The 19,373-nt window shown below is 43.7% G+C and overlaps 1 protein-coding gene across 1 annotated transcript in view; it reads right to left on the bottom strand.

Moving 5' to 3' along the window:
- EML6 (EMAP like 6) overlaps nt 1-19,373 on the bottom strand; it is a 744,128-nt gene that overhangs the window by 544,460 nt on the left and 180,295 nt on the right. Inside the window, 1 exon segment of the mRNA XM_030195849.1 lies at nt 14,838-15,005. Coding sequence (XP_030051709.1) covers nt 14,838-15,005 — 168 coding nt within the window.

Below are 19,373 nucleotides of genomic sequence, written 5' to 3'. Positions count from 1 at the left end.
TTATTATTATTTCATACTCAGGGGGTGAAGATGGGAGTAGGATTTCCAAGTGATGCCAGACACTGGTTTGCATCTAATTGGGCCCAGACTTCTGGTTCCAGCTCAGTTGTTTCTGGGACCAAACGTTTGGGCCACTCAGCTGCAAGCCAGGTCTGACACTGCCTATAGAGGGAGAGAAGCAGAGGTATGGAAAACATATATTTTTTAATACTTTCTAAATTGTTACTTTATTATTAAATACAAAAGTACAACTTACTTGTAACAAGTTACAAGTAAAAAGTATGGCAAAAAAAAATGTAACTCGTACAAGTAAAAGTACTGCCAATTGTGGAGTAAGGAGATGATGTGTAGGTAAGTGAACTTGTGGATTACGGATTTTTTCCCCAGGTGAGTCCTAGAATAAATATAATAATGGGGAGCATTATGAGGGGGGAGGAAAAGGACTTGATCATCGAAATAAGAGAAGGTCCTTAAAGGAACAATGCTGGTTGGGGGGAGAGAGAAGAGGGTGTATATCCTTATAGGGAAGCAATTGACTATCATGCATTGAATGTGAAAGGGCTGAGAAAGAGGGTTAAAGAGTAATTTGGGAAGCGAAAACAGGAAAGCAGACATTTTTTAACTTCAGGAAAAGTACTTGAAGTGCAAACACGAGTGCCTTCTTCAGAATAAAAGATACCTGCACAGATTTATGGCAGCCTAGACCATAGCAAGGGTGTGTGGCCATCTTGAATTCAAGAGAATGTAAAGTGGAGGTAAGGAAGGTTGAAAAAGATAAGATGGGCCCATATCATTAAAATGACTTGTCAATGAGATGTCGCTGACATTGGTAGGGACTTATATAGGGTAGAAGAAGTGGGCGGGGGATGGGATCAGTGATTTGATGTGGAGACTTTAAGCTTAACAATGAATCACAGGATGGATACATCACAAGAAGAATGAACAGAGAACATTGGGATTACTCTGTGAATCACATGGAAAGAGACAAGATCCTCAAGAAATGCAGTCTAAGACTAAGAAAATGTGGCAAAATGATATAGAAATATTTCCCACTGAAGAACTAATAAATAGAGTTTATATGTTGAATAAGTTTGGAGGTGTCCCTTTAAATGGGTGAAAACAATTTTTTCACCCCATATACAATCTGAGTCTAACAAATGGAACCTCAAACCTCCTAGCAAGAGGCCATGCCAAATATTGCCAATCTCTTGTATAAATAGGAGTAGGTTAATATCATAGGTTCCGATTTAAGAGAGACAAGAGAGAAAAAGATCCCAACGCAAAAACTCATACAATATGAGAAAACCGTATAGGATAAAAAACTCTTTCTCCCTCCCAAATAATATAAATCAAAAGGACACCAACAAAACCCAAACTACCCAAAACTGGCCCCAGCCTAAACCCGACTACCTAAGGAGCCCTCTAGGGAGACAACTTGCAGTGCAATAAATAATAACAAAATAGTAACAAAAGACCTATCTAAAACCGTATAAATAGTAAGGTCAAAACTACTTAGCTTATTGCTGGAATAACTGCTTCAAAAAGATGAAAGTCAAAATCAAAAAGTCCCCCCGGGTAGGGCTCCGGAGCCTTGAAAATTTGTATAGCGGCGAAAAAACGCCGACCCTTCTTGTGTGATGGCGAAAATATCGCCAACCCTTCTACAAGAGCGCCTTGTTTCGCCAACCTCGTGGCTGCCTCAGGAAGGGCGCTTCACAACCATCTGAAACATTGATACCAATCAACACTGAAAACTAAAGCTCAGTAATATGGAACTCAAAGATGGCATAGGAACTGAATCTCCAGATCATTTTAAATTATATTGAAAAAGCGTGTGTAGACGTCATGACGTCATAACGTCCAAGCGTCATGACGCTACATAACCTATTATAATATAAAGAAAGGCAGCAGAAACCACACCTCCCCCACCTTAGCTCATTATTAATAAGCATTCCATTCTATGTTTCTATTTAGTCCATGGGGAGCAACTGTTTTCAATAGATAAATCCAGTGTTGTTCCTTGCGCCACAAAATTGTTTTTAAATCCCCCCCTCTCTTACCCATAATAACTTGATCTATAATCATACATTGCAACTGATTGAACTGATGTTGGGCTTGGTCACAATGACGGGTCATAGGTGCTTCCATCTTGGCATTGGATATACAATGCCTATGCTCAATGACCCTAGTTTTAAACTGGCGAGTAGTGTACCCTATATAAAGCAAATTACAGGGACACCGGAAAAGATAGACCACATTTTTTGATTCACACGTAGTTCTATGTCTCAGTTTGTAAATCTTACCATCCGTAGATTTAAATTCTCCACTTTCCACTGTAATAGAACAATTTTGTGGCGCAAGGAACAACACTGGATTTATCTATTGAAAACAGTTGCTCCCCATGGACTAAATAGAAACATAGAATGGAATGCTTATTAATAATGAGCTAAGGTGGGGGAGGTGTGGTTTCTGCTGCCTTTCTTTATATTATAATAGGTTATGTAGCGTCATGACGCTTGGACGTTATGACGTCATGACGTCTACACACGTTTTTTCAATATAATTTAAAATGATCTGGAGATTCAGTTCCTATGCCATCTTTGAGTTCCATATTACTGAGCTTTAGTTTTCAGTGTTGATTGGTATCAATGTTTCAGATGGATGTGAAGCGCCCTTCCTGAGGCAGCCACGAGGTTGGCGAAACAAGGCGCTCTTGTAGAAGGGTTGGCGATATTTTCGCCATCACACAAGGAGGGTCGGCGTTTTTTCGCCGCTATACAAATTTTCAAGGCTCCGGAGCCCTACCCGGGGGGACTTTTTGATTTTGACTTTCATCTTTTTGAAGCAGTTATTCCAGCAATAAGCTAAGTAGTTTTGACCTTACTATTTATACGGTTTTAGATAGGTCTTTTGTTACTATTTTGTTATTATTTATTGCACTGCAAGTTGTCTCCCTAGAGGGCTCCTTAGGTAGTCGGGTTTAGGCTGGGGCCAGTTTTGGGTAGTTTGGGTTTTGTTGGTGTCCTTTTGATTTATATTATTTGGGAGGGAGAAAGAGTTTTTTATCCTATACGGTTTTCTCATATTGTATGAGTTTTTGCGTTGGGATCTTTTTCTCTCTTGTCTCTCTTAAATCGGAACCTATGATATTAACCTACTCCTATTTATACAAGAGATTGGCAATATTTGGCATGGCCTCTTGCTAGGAGGTTTGAGGTTCCATTTGTTAGACTCAGATTGTATATGGGGTGAAAAAATTGTTTTCACCCATTTAAAGGGACACCTCCAAACTTATTCAACATATAAACTCTATTTATTAGGTTTAGAGATTATTATTTTTAGAGTTTGTACTCTCCTATAGTGGTTAGAGTTTCCACTGAAGAACTATACATATTATTTGCATGTCCATAAAAGTTATTCCCATATTGATATGACATTGGTGATGCCCCTCTGGTGAGGAGAACAAAGGAGGTAACGGCAGAACCAGTGGTGTGGTCGGATCATGATGCTATCTAGATTCAAATTCAGAAGTTGCAGATCTCCAGACCTCTAAGGTTTTGGAGGCTTAATAAAAGTTTGCTGAGGAGGGAAAATATAAGCAAGGAGGTTCAAGGGGACCTAGAGGAATTTTACCTTTAATAAGACAGGAGAGGTTCATATGGATCAGGTCTGGGAAGGAATGAAAACACGTACAGAGAAGGGTGACGAAAATGATAAAGGGGATGGGACGACTTTCCTATGAGGAAAGGCTAAAGCGGCTAGGGCTCTTCAGCTTGGAGAAAAGGCGGCTGAGAGGAGATATGATAGAGGTCTATAAAATAATGAGTGGAGTTGAACGGGTAGATGTTAAGCGTCTGTTTACGCTTTCCAAAAATACTAGGAGTAGGGGACATGCGATAAAGCTACAATGTAGTAAATTTAAAACGAATCGTAGAAAATATTTCTTCACTCAACGTGTAATTAAACTCTGGAATTCGTTGCCAGAGAATGTAGTAAAGGTGGTTAGCTTAGCGGAGTTTAAAAAAGGTTTGGACGGCTTCGTAAAGGAAAACTCCATAGACCATTATTAAATGGGCTTGGGGAAAATCCACTATTTCTAGGATCAGCAGTATAGAATGTTTTGTACTTTTTTGGGATCTTGCCAGGTATTTGTGACCTGGATTGGCCACTGTTGGAAACAGGATGCTGGGCTTGATGGACCTTTGGTCTTTCCCAGTATGGCAATACTTATGTACTTACGTACTAACACTGATAGCCAAGTTTTGCTATCTGAAAAGAGAATGAGGAAGAAATGAAGAGGGATTAATACAGAAATACTCTATTAGGTAAGGTGCTAGAAAGGTTACAGACTCGTTAGAAGGGAGATACAGGGGGTGGAGGTGGGTCAAAAAGTGGCCATGATTTGGCTATAGTGTGGCAGCATTATTTTGAGGAAGGTATTAAGGTCAACAGGCTGTTGACAATTAAACTGAAAGCTAAGAGTTGACAGTGCAGTGTTAAAGGTGTGTGACAAAAAGGGTAGCACTTATTGAAGGGATGAGGAAGTTAGAAAGTGTCTTAAGGCGTATTATCAGGAATTATATCAAGATGATACACCAGTGGAACTTAATGATTTAATAATAAAATTGAAAGGGATAACATTGTCCAAGCTGGATGAGAAGCAATAGAGTTGGACGGATAAGAAGATAACAGAGACAGAAATGGATAAGGCCATTAGAGTGGTAGTGAGATATAGGGCAGTCTTGGGTATTATGATTAATATAAGTGCATGATTTTGAAACTTTACCTGAGGATTGAGGAGGAAAAGTTAATACAGGAAACTTTTCCATTTAGGTGGGCTGCTGAGAAATTAAAATATCTGTTTGGGACTGTTTAGGAATATGAAGGTGTGAGATAATATGAATATATCTTGGCTAGGTAGGATAGCAAGTGTGAAGATGAATTTGCTTCCTAGAGTGCTTTATTATTTTGTATCACTTTCAACTGAGATCCAGGGAGAAGCGTTGAAAGGAATAAAGTGAAGAATCTGAAAGAGAAAACCTGGGTAGCAAAAATGGTGTTATATAGGAAGAAGCAACAGGGAGGGTTAGTGGTTCCAAATCAAGTATGCATATGTATTTTGTTGGGCAGATTGGATGGACTGTAAAGTCTTTATCTGCCGTCACCTACTATGTTACAAATGTAGAAGGATACTACGCAGCAGCGGCACAAATTCAGGCAGCATGGGAGTGGCATGGACAAAGTAGGGACAAACAATAAATTACATTGGAGCAGGAACAAATGGGGAAGATCCATTTAGAGGATTTGGTGTCGCTGCCACAGGTGGAGGAATATGTAAAGGAAATGACAAACCAATACACTAAGTTGACTTTGAAAATATGGGCATGAGACGGGGGAGGAGGGGGTTACTCCCTTGACACCAATCTGCTATAATAACATTCAATAAATCTCAGTTGGGAAAAAATTAACACTTCCAGGATCCTTCCTGAGTAGTCATATTTAAGGTACACTAAAGGTTCCCCCAGGGGAAGGGAAGGCAAGTTAACCCTGAAGAATTGAAAGCTAAGGGGTCAATATTCAGTGCTAATTAACTAGACAGGGTAGGAACTTAACTGGACAGTGCCACTCAATATCAGCTGTGATTGCTATGGCACTGTCCAAGCAATGGCAAATTGGTCTTAGGGCAGAGCCAGGAGTTACCTGAGCACTGCAGATATTTAGAAACAGAACTCAGATAACTATCCAGTTAAATCAAGACAGAAAAATGTGGAACTAAGTTAACTGAGTAACTCTCAGAGTGCCACCGCTGAATATCAGTGGCAGGTGGATGACTCCTGGTAACCAACTTGTGCCTGTATATTCAGTGCCAGTGCCTGGATAGGGGTTGCCACTGAACGTCTGGGCCTAATTTAGCCAACGGGAGCTAGCAAGCTCTAGCACACATGGAAGGCTAACCTCTAGTGGTTGTACTGCAAGACTACCACTAGAGCCCAAAGTGACCATTTTAATGACTATGTCACTAGGGGCAGGAGCAATGGGGATCTCTCCTGCCCAGGTACCCTACTGGACCACCAGGAATCATAAGATAGGATCTGGAGGTGTCTACAGGTAGTATTTTTGGAAAGAGTAAACAAGTGATTCACATCTACCCGTTCCACTCCACTCATTATTTTATAGATCTCTATCATATCTCCCCAAGGCTGGAGTTTGACCACATAGTATCAAAATTACTAATATACACGTTAAACACCACCCTGGTCTCAATGGGGAGCCAATGCAATTTTACCAGTAAAGGTGACATTCTAACCCTGACATATCAGTCTGGCTGCCATATTCTGCAAAACTTGCAACCTCCTTAATAAAAATTTACTGCACCCTTCAAAAATAACATTACAGTAGTCCAAATGGGCCAAAACAAGTGTCTGCATAACTATTTGAAAAGCAACAGACGTAAAGTAGGCTCTAATCCTCCTGAGTTTCCACAAAATTCTAAATACCTTAGTAGATACTGTTTTCACTTGCAACTCAAAAATAAGAGTATTATCAAATAGTACACCCAAAATTTTCAGTTCAGTTTTTACAACCAAGTAATATTGTGTTGTTGAAGTATACTTGGTCTGATATAATTTGGAGTGTATGAAGTCATATATATAGTTCCTGATGCTGCTCAATGTGGATATTACACTGGAAAACCTTAAAGCTCAAGTAGGTCCTCAAACCCTGATTCCAAACAGAAAAAAAATATTTTTTCATATTTTGACTCCTGATACCTGAAGGTGACCTAGGGCACTCTTCCTATTAGAAACTATTTGTCACAGGGACAAGCATGATGTCTTTCTCTAATGATCTCTCTCTTTGCATGATGAAGTCTTGTCATTTGATCTCCTCCAATACGGACTGATTTGTTCTTCGGGGAGTCAACAGTATAAGAATTATTCTTCCCCAGCAGAACCATAATTCAAAGTCAACAATTTTCTTCCTGTCTTGCTTTTTCACAATCCAACTTTCACATCCACTCACATGGCACTATTGAAAATACCATGACCAACAAATCAGGGGCTCCTTTTGCAAAGCTGCACTAGCAATTCTGGTGCAGCAAATGTGACAAAGCCCATTCAATTCCTATGGGGAATTGCAAGTGCAGCTTTGTAAAAGGAGCCTCACACAGAGATACACTTCTGCATTTAAAGATTTTGTCTAGATCCATCATAGCCTTTCTGTCATAAGCAACACATTGTTGAATTTCTTGACTACTTATTATTTCATTATTGTATAAAACTAGTGAGCACAAGCTAATTACCCAGAAATAAAAACTTATGGAAAACAGGTTTTCCTAATTAAATTCTACCCTCCCTATTCACTGTCTTTCCTGATTGCACATTCAAACACAGTCACATGATGCTCAGCTCAAAATTCTACTCTCATTCTGCTCAGTATGATAATTATCACTTTGACATTCATAATCGCTCACACATTTTTTTCAACTATTCTTTGTATATTAAAAGAGCACTATGGACACCCTTTTTCAGTGTGGCCCATGACAACAATGGATATCTACAAATACATAGTAAATGAAATGATGGCAGATAAAGACCTGGACGGTCCATCAAGTCTGCCCAACAAGATAAACTCATTTTACATGGTATGTGATACTTTATATGTATACCCGAGTTTGATTTGTCCTTGCCTTTCTCAGGGCACAGACCATAGAAGTCTGCCCAGTACTGTTCTTGTACTAAGCTCTGAAGCTAACATCGAAGCCCCTTAAACTTACACTCCAGCCCATCCCTTATCTATTCAGTCAAGATCAGGGTGTAGACTGTAGAAGTCTGCCCAGCTCCCGTTTTGTTTCCAATTACTGGCATTGCCACCTAATCTCCGCTAAGATTCCACGGAACCATTCCTTCTAAACAGGATTCCTTTGTGTTTATCCCATGCATGTTTGAATTCCATTACCGTTTTCATGTCCACCACCTCCCGCGGGAGGGCATTCCACATATCCACCACCCTCTCCATGAAAAAATACTTCCGAACATTAGTCCTGTGTCTGCCCCCCTTCAACCTCAATTCATGTCCTCTAGTTCTACCGCCTTCCCGTCTCTGGAAAAAGTTCATTTGCGGATTAATACTTTTCAAATATTTGAACGTGTGTATCATATCACCTGTTTCTCCTTTCCTCCAAGGTATAGATGTTCAGGTCAGCAAGTCTCTCCTCGTACGGTCTGCAACGCAAATCCCATACCATTTTCGTAGCTTTTCTTTGCACCGCTTCCAGTCTTTTTACATCTTTGGCAAGATACGGCCTCCAAAACTGAACACAATACTCCAAGTGGGGCCTCACCAACGACTTGTAGAGGGGCATCAACACCTCCTTTCTTCTGCTGGTTATGCCCCTCTCTACGCAGCCTAGCATCCTTCTGGTCACGGCCGTTGCCTTGTCGCATTGTTTCTTCACCTTCAGATCCTCCGACACCAAACCCCCAAGGTCTCTCTCCTGAGTCGCGCTTACAAATCACTCCCCTCCTATCCGGTATCTCTCTTTTGGGTTTCTGTACCCCGAGTGCATCACTCTACACTTTTTGGCATTAAATTTTAACTACACTGCCACAGGGGAAATTTTACTTTACCCGGAGTACAAATATACTCGATATATAACGCTTTAAAGCACTCCTTGCAAACATATATTCTGTTTAATTTTTTATTTTATTTTTTATGTGTACTCACACCCAATAATAAACAATTTATTGCAGAACTCCTTTCATGTGTCCAGCACACATTCACAATCATTCAAGTTTCCACCTTACTCCCTTTCAATAATAAACCAACATTGTTGCTTGTCAACTGTTACACATATATTATCTGTCCAGGATCTTAAATGCTCTCATCTGAGTCCATTAAACACATACAAAGCCTCGCAAGACTCTATGCATAGTCTCTCAAGGATACAAAGTTGACCATATCCTCTTTGCAACAATGTCCCAAAAGAAGCCATTACGGCTACCAAAATGAAGGGAAGTTGGGTGAAAGTACTATAACTTCCTTTCCCCAATAAAATGGCTGTTCATCACCAAACAACGCTGCTTCGAATGGAATGAAGGCTACTGGAATAACCATTCAGGTTCATTCACCATCTCTTCCTTAGCGCTTACTGGTCCTCAATGCGAGACCGCATTTCAGTATAACCTTCTTCAGGAGAACCAATCATACACTCTGTGAATAAACATATAACATACCCATATATTTTACCAAATAAACTTATCATTATCATTGTTAATCCCTCTTTACATTACTCTAGGCTGCTTACAATCAGGACTGCTATCCCCGACCGGATTACCGGATGTTACATCAGAACGTTATGCCGTGCTGAACCGTGCATGGTTTAAATATCCATACAAACTCCACCCCTTACACAACGCCATATGATATTACAACCATTCAACCTCAAGATTTAAACCCCGAGGGGCTATGATATTCCACTGGAAAATATACCATTATTCTAAATTGAATAGTTGAGCGGTGACATCCCCTCCCCATTGTGGAGGTGCAATTTGTATTAACGCCAAACATCCAAGATCATCAATATTGTGATTTTGACTTATCCAATGGGACACAAGAGGGTTGCCTTTTTTTTTATTCCTCAGGTTACTAACGTGTTCCGCCAACCTATTTTTCAATTTCCTTTTAGTATGGCCAATGTAGTATTTCAAACAAGGACATATAATACAGTATACCACTCTCTCGCTGTTGTAAGAGGTGGTAGACTGAAGATAAAAATAGCAATTGCAACCCGGAATCTTAATACAATTTGTGATAACAGCGTATTTACAATATACACATCTACCACAAGGGGAGTGTTGGCCTTCAAATCTATGAGAAGTAGTTCTTTTTAATAATTCACCTAGATTTGATTTACAGCGATACGCTACTTTGGGGTGCTCTTGAAACTCTGAATGGACTGACAACACGTGTCAGAATTTGTGAATCACTTGCCCAATTCTTGGTGCATAATGGGAAAACGGCAGGACACATGCTAAAGGTCTGACCATCGATGTGTGTTTGGGGGACAATAACCGAGCCCTATGGGCATACCGACTCTCACGCTTCTCGGTTCCTCACGCTAACATCCTCCTTCAACCTCAAGCTCTGCTCCACCACCCCTACTCACAAAGATGGCCATTGTCTCGACCTCGTCCTCTCCTCTTCCGGCTCACCCTCCAATCTCCACACCTCAGCTCTCCCTCTCTCTGATCATCACCTGATCACCTTCACGCTTCTTCACCCCACTCCTCAGCCCCGCCCAACGTTAACCACTACTACCAGGAATCTCCAGGCTATTGACCCTCCCACCTTTTCCTCTAGTATTTCTAATCTCCTCCCCTCCATCATGTCATCCGAGTCTGTCGATAAAGCTGTCTCCGCTTATAATGCCACTCTCTCCTCCGCTCTGGACACCCTCGCACCACCCACCTCTCGTCCCACAAGGCGTACCAATCCTCAGCCTTGGCTGACCCCTTGCATCCATCACCTTTGCTCCTGCACCCGATCTACCGAACGCCTCTGAAGGAAATCTCGCACCCATTCAGATTTCCTTCACTACAAATTCATGCTATCCTCCTTCCAGTCCTCCCTATTCCTTGCCAAACAGGACTACTACACCCAATTGACCAACTCTCTCAGCTCCAGCCCTTGTCGTCTCTTCGCCACCCTTAACTCCCTCCTCAAAGTGCCCTCTGCTCCCACCCCCCCTCACTTTCCCCTCAAACACTAGCCGACTACTTCCGCGACAAGGTGCAAAAGATCAACCTTGAGTTCACTACCAAGCCACCTCCTCCCCTTCACCCTCCAACCCTCCCCCTCAACCAACCAGCCCTGGCCTCTTTCTCCTCCTTCCCTGATATCACCGAGGAGGAAACCGCCCGCCTTCTTTCCTCCTCAAAATGCACCACTTGCTCCTCTGATCCCATCCCCACCAACTTACTTAATACCATCTCATACTGTCACCCCCTCCATCTGCCATATCCTCAACCTCTCTCTCCCCACTGCAACGGTCCCCGACACCTTCCAGCACGCCATAGTCACACCTCTCCTCAAGAAACCATCACTTGACCCTACCTGTCTCTCCAACTACCGCCCCATCTCCCTCCTACCCTTCCTCTCCAAAATACTTGAACGCGCTGTTCACAGCCGCTGCCTTGATTTTCTCTCCTCTCAGGCCATCCTCGATCCGCTTCAATCCGGTTTTCGCCCTCTCCACTCAACAGAAACAGCACTCTCTAAAGTCTGCAATGACCTGTTCCTTGCCAAATCCAGAGGCCACTACTCCATCCTCATCCTCCTCGATCTATCCGCCGCTTTTGACACTATCAACCATGACTTACTTCTTGCCACACTGTCCTCAGTTGGGTTCCAGGGCTCTGTCCGCTCCTGGTTCTCCTCCTATCTCTCCTATCGTACCTTCAGAGTACACTCTCATGGATCTTCCTCCACCCCCATCCCGCTCTCTGTTGGAGTTCCCCAGGGATCTGTCCTTGGACCCCTTCTTTTCTCAATCTACACCTCTTCCCTGGGCTCACTGATCTCATCTCATGGTTTCCAGTATCATCTTTATGCTGACGACACCCAGCTGTATCTCTGCACACCAGACATCACCGCGGAGACCCAGGCCAAGGTATCGGCCTGCTTATCCGACATTGCTGCTTGGATGTCCAACCGCCACCTGAAACTGAACATGGCCAAGACCGAGCTCATCGTCTTTCCACCAAAACCCACTTCTCCTCTTCCCCCGCTTTCAATCTCAGTTGATAACACTCTCATCCTCCCCGTCTCATCCGCCCGCAACCTTGGAGTCATCTTCGACTCCTACCTCTCCTTCTCGGCGCACATCCAGCAGACAGCCAAGACCTGTCGCTTCTTTCTCTTTAACATCAACAAAATTCGCCCCTTCCTCTCTGAGCACACCACCCAAACTCTCATCCACGTTCTCATTACCTCTCGCCTTGACTACTGCAACCTACTCCTCACTGGCCTCCCACTTAACCACCTATCCCCCCTTCAATCCGTTCAGAACTCTGCTGCACGTCTTATATACCGCCAAAACCGGTATACTCATATCACCCCTCTCCTCAGGTCACTTCACTGGCTTCCGATCAGATACCGCATTCAGTTCAAGCTTCTACTTCTCACCTACAAATGCACTCGGTCTGCAGCCCCTCTCTACCCTCATCTCCCCTTACGTTCCCACCCGCTCACAGGACAAATCCCTCCTCTCAGTACCCTTCACCACCGCCAATTCGACTCCGCCCATTCTGCCTCGCCTCACCCTATGCCTGGAATAGACTTCCTGAGCCCCTGCGCCAAGCCCCCTCCCTACCCATCTTCAAAGCCTTACTCAAAGCCCACCTCTTCAATGTTGCTTTCGACACCTAACCTCTATACCTTCAAGTAACCTAGACTACCCCAATTTAATGACCCCTACTTAACTAACTGTATATTTGTCCTTTAGATTGTAAGCTCATGGAGCAGGGACTGTCTTTCTATGTTAAATTGTACAGCGCTGCGTAACCCTAGTAGCGCTTTAGAAATGTTAAATAGTAGTAGTAGTAGTAGCATACCGTGCTCTTTTTTATGCCTTTTTAATAATCTTTTGCCCACATTGCCTGAACCGTCTACTCATATCCTCTGCTTGAATCTTAAACTTATCCAATGATGAGCACAGTCGTCTCAATCTCAAAAATTGTCTGACAGGAACACCCTTCCTCAAAGCCTCATGATGATGGCTGGTATAATGTAACAGGGTGTTGCTGTCGGTAGATTTTCTAAAACTCATAGTTGGCAATGTCCCCACTCGTGTTCTATTGATTTTAAAGAATTCAATTTCAGTTGTAGACATGTGTGACGTAAATTTAACATGGGGATCCGCTGCATTAAGAGTAGTAATAAATGTATTTAATTCATCTTTCGATCCTCGCCAAACAAAATCACATCGTCTATATACCTCCTCCACAACACAACCTTGTTGTATTGGGAAGAGGTATATACATGTCTGGTTTCAAAGTCCGTCATCTAAAGACAGGCCAGGGAGTGCGTGATAGTGGCCCCCATGGCCACCCCGCCTTTTTGAACATAAAACATTCTGGAATTCAAAATAATTATTACATATGACCCATGTTAACAACTGACGTAGGGCCCCAATTTTTAATGTAGACATAGTTGTACAATCTAAATACTCGCATGCCACCTGTATAACTTTATCTTGTGATAAATTGGTTTAGAGGGCTATTACATCTAATACCACCATCAAGATGTCTCCCTCATCATTATTGGCCATGTCAACATGATCAAGCATCTGTATAAAGTCAGTGAAATCACGGACGTAGGACTCAGCCCGACTGACGAATGGATGAAGGAATTTATCAATAAATTTGGATAGGGGCTCCAATATGGAGTCCCGGTGCACACAATTGGACGCCCCGGGAGGTCCACTGTTGATTTATGGACTTTAGGAACAAAGTATATATATGGTATTTTTGGATTAGGGTGGCACAAATATCTTTGTTCCTTAATAGTCAGAATTCCATCCATAACTGCTTTATCAACATACTCTGTAATAAATTTCTTTAATTCATCAGTAAGGTCATAACTTATCTGATCATAATACATCTCCTGGGACAGTTGTCTTAACCCGCAGTATCCATCAGCTGGCTAATAATGAACAGCTCACAATTTTGAGAGCCGGTAAGGGAGGGTCCACTGTGGTTATGGACATGAACCAGTATATAGCAGCAGTCAGAGCTGATATTCTGCAGCAATGCCCAGTCAATTCCCAAGGACAGTCTCTCCTGCCCGCTTAAACCACATTGAATATTGACCCCTAAGCTAATCTGAAGTTCATTTTTAGGACCCAATGATAATATTTTGAGTCAAGTAATGATGAAATGTAAACCACAATCTTGCAATGGTGGTGTACAATTAACCACAAACATCTACTATGATGGTCTTTATCTGAATAATTGTCTTTAAAGTGCACCAGCGTAAGATAACACAGTTTTATCATATGTGGGAAAAGAGTTGCTCTATTTATTGATCTGTATATAAATGCCATGCCTGGAGATGTTGTGACCTTTCTTAAGGATATATAACATGCTTCATCATTGTGAGTGACAGACATATTAAGGTTTAGCAGAAACATTTTTGAAATCACTGATCTTATTCAAAAGCATTTCCAGTAAGATTATTGCAGAATCAAAGCCAATTAAAGGTATTTCTTGCAGAAAGACAGTGCTCAAGAACAGAAAAAAAAATCTTGATTGAATCATAGGCCTGGCTTAATATTGGATCAGTGGAGAGACTAATCATTCTGCGATTTAGTGTGAAGCAGTAGATGCAACAATGGTCAAAAATAAAGTAAATTCAAAGTGGTCCAAAACTGCAAAGCTAAAGAAACTATGAAGAAAGACTAAAGAAAACTGATGGAAAGCCCAAATTTGAAAAAAAAAAAAATTCCTCTCCTCCCCTCCCCCCAAAAAATCTTGGCAGACTTCCATTGGTACACTCTTTTTTTCGATAGTAGACAAAGTCAACCACAAATGACAGCTGATCTAGTTCACCTAAATCCCCTATCATGCATAACCAAAAAGCATTTGCTAGAATGCTCTAGGCATTCTACCAATGACAAAAGCGATCAAAATCACATGACCTTTGTTTTTTCTCCATTGAGACTGTTTGCTATCAGTGATTACTAAAACTTTTAAGCTAGCACAAACTACAGGGAACGCCATATATGTAATTATGCTATATTTTGTAACTGAATTGTCAGTTTAAAAAACACTTATACATACCCTGAGGTGTTGTTTCAAGGACAGGATTGGTTATATCTTCTGGAATGAATTTCCACTGGAAAACAGAATGATCAGCTCCGCCTGTACTCAGTACCCACTGAAAATCATAAGACCACCGAACATTTGTGACATGTGCTGAGTGACCAACATATCTTCGAAATCTAGCCCCTAAATGAAAACAAACAAACAAAAATAAAACTGAATTAGTAAATTTGTTGTCAATGGAAACTCAGCTAAGAACATTAAGATGTCTTATTAGCTTAAACACAGAATGCTGATATTGCTCTGCAGATTCACCCAAATAGTATACATGCAGTTCCATTCATAATGTTCACATATGTGCTGGGAATAATATATTTTGATTTTATTCCATTTGATTTATATAACTCATCTTTCTGAAATCAAAGCAACGTAAGTATTTTCTAAAAAGTGTCTGTCTTCTTTATGAATTTGGACAATATTTCAGTAAATGCAGCCAAACTTGGCAGTGGCCACCTTTTTTTTTACCTGACATATCCAGTCTCTTCTGGGCCAGATATTTCATACTGAGACACACACTACTCTCTGAACAATACACAAAATCTCACTATTTCCTGATACCCCCGGGGAAAGTCACTTCTAATCCTTGGGGGTACATACCATAGAATCTTCCTACTTTGGGGAATTCTACCAGGTTCTTGTAACCCGGCATGGCCATTGTTAGAAGCAGGATACTGGGCTAGATAGTCCTTTGAGCTAACCCCCCATATGGCAATTCTTATGTTCTCTCTTTTTCTGACCAACACACAGACTCTCTCTTTGAGAAACACACACACACACTGACTCTGAAAAAGAATCTCATTTTTTTGTCTTATCTGTCAGTGAAATATATATTAGAGAATGACATGGGGACAGGGACACAGGATAAACTGCAGTAAATCCATGGTAACAGAAAATGTTTTGGAAGATTTACTGTGGTTGTGGGAGCAAAACCTTTTACTGCTCTGTGGAAATGGTAAAGAGTTTTGCTCCCGCAGTAAAAAAACAAAATGCGATTACCTCTCCTGCCAGTCTGGTACCTTGCTCCCTTCCCTTCACTCCCATCACCATCCCACAGGTCCGGCATCTCTGTTTTCCTCCCCCTCCCTCCATCTGTAATGCCTTTATTTTATATTATTGAACCGCCCCGACAGTGATTCCCACAGGCCTGCCCCAGGGCCTTCTCTCTACCAGGTCCTGCCTTCTGATGTAAATTTCATGAAGGTGGGACCCAGCAGAGGAAAGGCCCTGGAGCAGGCCTGTCGAAATCACTGTCAGGCAGCTCAAAAATTGGAGATGGAAGCACCACTGCAGGAATAAGGGAGGGAAGAGAGAGATGCTGGAAGTGAAGGGAGAGAGGTGCTGAACCAGTGGGAGGGAAGGGAGGGAGTGTAGCACCTGCAGGATGGGGGCAGAGAGGTGCTGGACCCACAGGAGGGAAGGGAGAGAGATACTGGACCCACATTATGGGGGGGGCTGGAGGGAAGGGGAAAAGGTGCTGGACCTTTGGGAGGGGGAGCTGGAGAGAAGGGAAAAAGGTGCTGCACCCATTGGGAAGGCTGGAGGGAAGAGAGAGGTGCTGAACCCATGGAAGGGGCTGGAGGGAAGAGAGGTGCTAGACCCGTGGGAGGGGGGCTGGAGGGAAGGGAGAAGTGCTGGACCCGTGGGAGGGGGAATGGAGGGAAGGGAGAAGTGCATGACCCGTGGGAGGGGGGGATGGAAGGAAGGGAGAGAGGTTTGGGTCCCATGGGAGGCTAGAGAGGTGCTGGACTCATGGAAGGGGGGCTGGAGGGAAGAGTGCTGAACCTTTGGGAGGGGGCAGGAGGGATGGGAGAGAGGTGCTGAACTCGTTGGAGGGGGGCTGGATGGAAGGGAGAGAGGCACTGATCCCATGGAGGAGGGCTGGAGAGAAGGGAGAGAGGTGCTGGGTATATGGGAGGGGAGCTGGAGGGAAGAGAGAGAGGTTCAGGTCCCATGGGAGGCTAGAGAAGAGAGTGGTGCTGGACCCATGCAAGGGGGGCTGGAGGGAAGAGTGCTGGACCAGTGGCTGGACCAGTGGAAGGGAGCCTGGAGGGAAGAGAGAGAGAGGTGCTGAACCTGTGGAAGGGGTGCTGGATGGAAGGGAGAGAGGCGCTGAACCCATGGGAGGGGGGGCTGGAGGGAAGAGAGAGAGGTGCTGGATCTGTAGGAGAGGGACTGGATGGGAGAGAGGTTTGGAACCCATGGGGGGCCTGGAGGGAAGGGGAAGAGGTCTGGAACCCATGGGGGGCCTGGAGGGAAGGGGGAGAGGTGCTGGACTCATGGGAGGGGAGGTGGAGGTAAGGGCTCTGGACCTCTGGGGGGGGGGGCTGCTGGAGGGAAGGCGGAGAGGTGCTGTACCCATGAAGAGGGCTGCTGGAAGGAAGGCAAAGAGGTGCTATACCCATGGAGGGGGCTGCCAGAGGGAAGGCGAAGAGGTGCTGTACCTGTGGGGGGCTGCTGGAGGGAAGGCGGAGAGATCCTGTACCTGTGGAGGGGGGCTGTGAGGTGCTGTACCTGTAGAGGGGGGCTGCTGGAGGGAAGGCAGAGAGGTATGCTGGACCCATGGGATGGGGGGGCTGCTGGAGGGAAGGCAGAGAGGTGTGTTGGACCCTTGGGATGGGGGGCTGCTGGAGGGAAGACAGAGAAGTGCTGCCCCATAAGGGGGGGGGGGGGCTGGAGGGAAGAGAGAGAGCTGCAGGGCTGACAGGAAGGAGGCTGGAGAGAAATGCAAAATCTGAATGGGAGGGGGCAGGCAGAAGGGAAAGAAATGCCGAACCAAGAGGATGAAGGAAGAAAGATGCTAATACTGAACACACAGCAAAAGGGAAGGCAGGTAAGCCAGATGCCTGGGGGGGGGGGGGGGGGGGGGGGTTAGGGAGTGAACGGAAAGAGAGAAGTTGGATGGGGTAGGGTCAGAGAGAAGAGACACACATTGGTGTGGGCGAGGAAGAGCGGGGAGATGCTGGACACACGGAGGTATAAAGAAACAGAGGGGAGATGATGGGCATGGAGGGGAGCATAGGGGCAGGGACACAAAGAGGAGATGCTGCATGAGGATGGTATATGGACACAGAAGGGCAATGCCGAACACGGGAGGAAATATATGGTCACAGAGGGAAGATGCTAGACATGGGGGAGAATAGGAACACAGAAGGGAGATGTTGGACTTGAGGGGTATAGGGACACAAAGGAGTGATGCTGGACACAGAGGGAGGAGATAAGGACTTAGTATGATGACAGATGCGGGGATATGGACACAGGGGAGGGACACAGAGATGGAAGATGGATGGTGAGCATGGAGAGAGAAGAAATGTCAAATGGATAGAAGACCCTGGCAAGTAAGTTAAGAGAAAACAGAGGGAAACAGAAATCAGAGCCTGGGATCAACAAGATTTGAAAAATAAAATGACCAGACATCAAAAGGTAGAAAAAAATAAACATAGTAACATAGTAGATGATGGCAGAGAAAGACCTGCACGGTCCATCCAGTTTGCCCAACAAGATAACTCATACGTGCTACTTTTTGTATATACCTGACCTTGATTTGTATCTTTATATTATATTATATTTTTTATTTTGTGATTAGAATATGTCAGATTTGAAATGTGTAATCCTGCCAGAGCTGGTGTCAGACATGGCTGGGTCCGAGGTCAAAACTTTGGACGGGGACCCCAAAGCCCACTACCAGGCTGTGCCTTCTTCAGCTTCTAGAAAGCTTAGGGCTCTCTCTGTGGCCTGGGGGCAGTTGCCCTAGTTGTAATCCCCTAACATCATCCCTACAATGTTTGTAAAAGGGGGGGGAGTGGAGACAGGGAGTTCTGTTGATCCTTGTTCTTTATTATTGTTTGTAATTTATAAATGGCAGTTGTACAGAATATTGTTCCTTTTTACACTTTAATAAAAAGATTTAAAGAGAGAGAGAATTCTCTCATGTGGGCTGCCCTGGCAAGGCCACTGCATGCACTAGTCTGGCTCTCAAAAGACAGCACAAACAGCTTATCTCTGGACTAGAGTCCCAGAGTTAATGTACTGTCTTCCAGTATTCAGCACAGTTGGAGGCCAGGCTTGGCTTTTAGTTCCAAAGATACAACTTTCTACAGGGTTCCAAGATAAACTCAGCCTACCTGAGTAGAACTTCTGCAGCTTACTCTTCTGAGGTAAAGGCATAGGTTGGATGGCTTCTTCTCTATCCTCTGGGCTTCTCTGACTGATCTGAGGTTTTTATTCTGCCTTGACCACACCCTTCCTACTCTGCTTCTGCTGAGTCAGCTCTTCCTTGCTCTGTGGCCTGCCTTTTAAGGTGCTTCTGATTGTGAGGAAGTGCCTTAAGGAGGAATGGTAATTTCCTAGACTTTCTCATACCCTCCAATAAACCATTCAAACATTGTGCTTTCTATGCCTTCAAATTTCTTATTACCCTTTGGATTGCACTCCCCTGTAGCAGTGTATTTAATCTTTCCCTTGCCTCAATGGACAATTTAAAAAGAGATGCTGAAA

Source organism: Microcaecilia unicolor, chromosome 3 (assembly GCF_901765095.1).
Source record: "Microcaecilia unicolor chromosome 3, aMicUni1.1, whole genome shotgun sequence".
Taxonomy (NCBI): domain Eukaryota; kingdom Metazoa; phylum Chordata; class Amphibia; order Gymnophiona; family Siphonopidae; genus Microcaecilia; species Microcaecilia unicolor.
Note: the sequence above shows the minus strand (reverse complement) of the source record. Positions and strands in the feature narration are given on the sequence as shown.